Here is a 2,369-nt window from a genome sequence, read left to right as displayed (position 1 = left end):
ACACACCGGTCCGTCGCATCCCTTTCGGTACAGGGGAAACAGCCCCGCTTCTCAAACCGCGACACAAACCCCCTCTGTTCCCAATGTAAACCCGGAGCCCCTTCTGGGACAGAGCCCGAGAAGTAAGGGGCAGAAGCCCAAATCTTAGGAGCAGGCCCACCACATCACTTGGTGGGTCTTGGACACCGTGCAAGCAAAGCATAACTCTCTTTGCCCAGGACATGCACAAAGCAATACATGGTTTTCTTGCTCCCATCCAACTAAAAATACATTGTATTTATAAAGCACATTTCCCCTATGTACTTTTAAAATCAAGCTTCAGCAGAGAAGAGAGAACTGTTTTCACACATGATGGACAGACAGAAACACTCCAGCCAGGGTAGGTGAGAGCTAACAGTACCACAGCAAGACTGAGCTATAGCTCAGCCCTTAGAGATGGCTTCTCCACCCCAAGAATTTGCTTCTAGGCATATATACGGTATTTCTTCATTTCCCCCAAATCAGGGCCTAGAGGGAAGATGAGCCACATGTGCGAATGACTCATTAATTGTCCAGGTGACCCACTGGTGAGGAGAAAAAGTTGCTAATATAAAGGCTCTGCCCCAGAGGTAGGGGGAATGTTGTTACATACCTTGTTTGCCTTTGAGTGCAGCCTGCAGCAAAGCAGAGACTAGACCAGAATAGGAATTTTTTTAAGGTAGTGGGATATATTTTTCATTCTATGGTTCTGTGATATTTTTCATTTATAATACATAAGGAAGTATTTGGGATTATTGTGGGGTTTATGTTATTTTATAAGTAAGCTGCATTTGTAGCACAGTATGTCTATGATGTCAGTAAGCAGAATATGAAAATCGTTGTCTAATAACAAGGATAGGGAATTATGGCTTGCTTGGTTTGGATTTTATTATGGGCTGGGATTTTTTTGTTCCTTCCTCTCAAATCTTATTTTGATTTTTCTTAAATATTTAAATCTCCCTATGAAAACCATGCAAACCCCCTACATCTAGTGATGGATGTTCTTGTGTATTACAAACAGCTGTGCTGGAAGATAACTGTCCTATTTACTCATAGATTAGAAATGTTATTTAAATTAGTATTTTTGCCACTCCAATTGTAGCCATACTCTAACTGGACTGAACTTCCTTAATTCTGAGTAAATAGTTCATAATTTCCATTTTTTTTCTGTCTGCCTTGTGCTGCTGCCCAAGTGAATTCTTCCTTTTCTTAGTGCAAAATGCCGCTAATACTCTCCTAGCAGACAGAAAATATCCTTTGGGAATTTAATTTAGAAGTTTATATGAAAGATAAAAGATGCTGTGGGCTACAGAAATTTTTCAGTTGTTTGAGTGTGAAAGAAAGATTGAACTTGATAATGGAAGAACTTAGAATACAGATTCCTCTTGAAAGAGGAGGCAGGCTTGGCCTCAGGTTAGCTTTTAGGCAAGTTGTGGTGCTTTAGAAAGTCTAATTAAAGAAGACCCACTGTGTCTCAATTCCGAATACATTCCAACTCCTTTCTTTTGAGCTCTTCATATCATCTTCAATAAGTCTTTCCTGACAGGCCATCAGACCACACTTGTTTTACAACGATGCCTCTCTCCTTAAAAAGTAGGTTTCAGAAGGGCAGTAGTAGTTAAAATCTTAGCTCTGATATGACCAACTATGGTGTGTGGCTCTTTCTTCAAGAAAAGAACAAGCTTTCTTCTTGATTGGGAAGAGCAGAAAGTGTGACTCATCTTGGTGTTGTCTCCTCTTCCTATCAGTTCTGTAGCACAAGCACCTGGGTAATTTGAAGAGCTCCAACTGTTTGTGTCTTCTCACCATCAGAATGTCTGGACGTGGAAAGAAACAAGCAGTGGCTGGCAAAACTGGAGCTGCAGTGAAGCAAAGCAAATCAGCCAGGGCTGGTCTGCAGTTCCCTGTGGGTCGTGTCTACAGACTCCTTAAAAGAGGGAACTATGCTGACAGGATTGGTCTTGGGGCTGCCATCTACCTGGGTGCAGTGCTGGAGTACCTGAGCGCGGAGATCCTGGAGCTGGCAGGGAATGCTGCACGGGAAAACAAGAAAGCCAGGATCTTGCCCAGGCACATCCAGCTGGCTGTGAGAAGTGATGATGAGCTCAACAAGCTCTTCTCCTGTGTGACCATTGCTCAAGGAGGGGTTATGCCAAAGATCCTTTCCCAGCTCCTTCCCAGGAAAACTCCCAAAGATTCTGCTCCTTCTCAGGAAAAGGCTGGTAGCCAGTAAAACCTCCTTTTTCTGATCTGGTCTGTGCACTTATGGATGATGGGACTCAGTAGCACTAATTTGTAGGTGTTTGCTTCCTTGTCAAGTATTCTTCCTGCCAATTTTAATGTATTTTTAA

General features: G+C 42.7%; 1 protein-coding gene across 1 annotated transcript; it reads left to right on the top strand.

The window, feature by feature from the left end:
- The first annotated feature begins 1,831 nt into the window (after positions 1-1,831).
- On the top strand, positions 1,832-2,251 carry LOC104488178 (histone H2A-beta, sperm-like). The gene has a single exon (XM_010134780.1). The coding sequence runs from the start codon at positions 1,832-1,834 to the stop codon at positions 2,249-2,251; it is 420 nt and encodes a 139-aa protein (XP_010133082.1).
- Positions 2,252-2,369: the final 118 nt, after the last annotated feature.

The sequence above is a fragment of the Buceros rhinoceros genome, unplaced genomic scaffold (genome assembly GCF_000710305.1).
Source record: "Buceros rhinoceros silvestris isolate BGI_N320 unplaced genomic scaffold, ASM71030v1 scaffold33474, whole genome shotgun sequence".
NCBI lineage: Eukaryota > Metazoa > Chordata > Aves > Bucerotiformes > Bucerotidae > Buceros > Buceros rhinoceros.
The sequence above is the reverse complement of the archived record's forward strand: the minus strand, read 5'-3'. Positions and strand labels throughout refer to the sequence as shown.

Coding starts and splice junctions, on each gene's coding strand:
- LOC104488178 (XM_010134780.1), top strand. CDS start 1,832: ATGTCTGGACGTGGAAAGAAACAAGCAGTGGCTGGCAAAACTGGAGCT.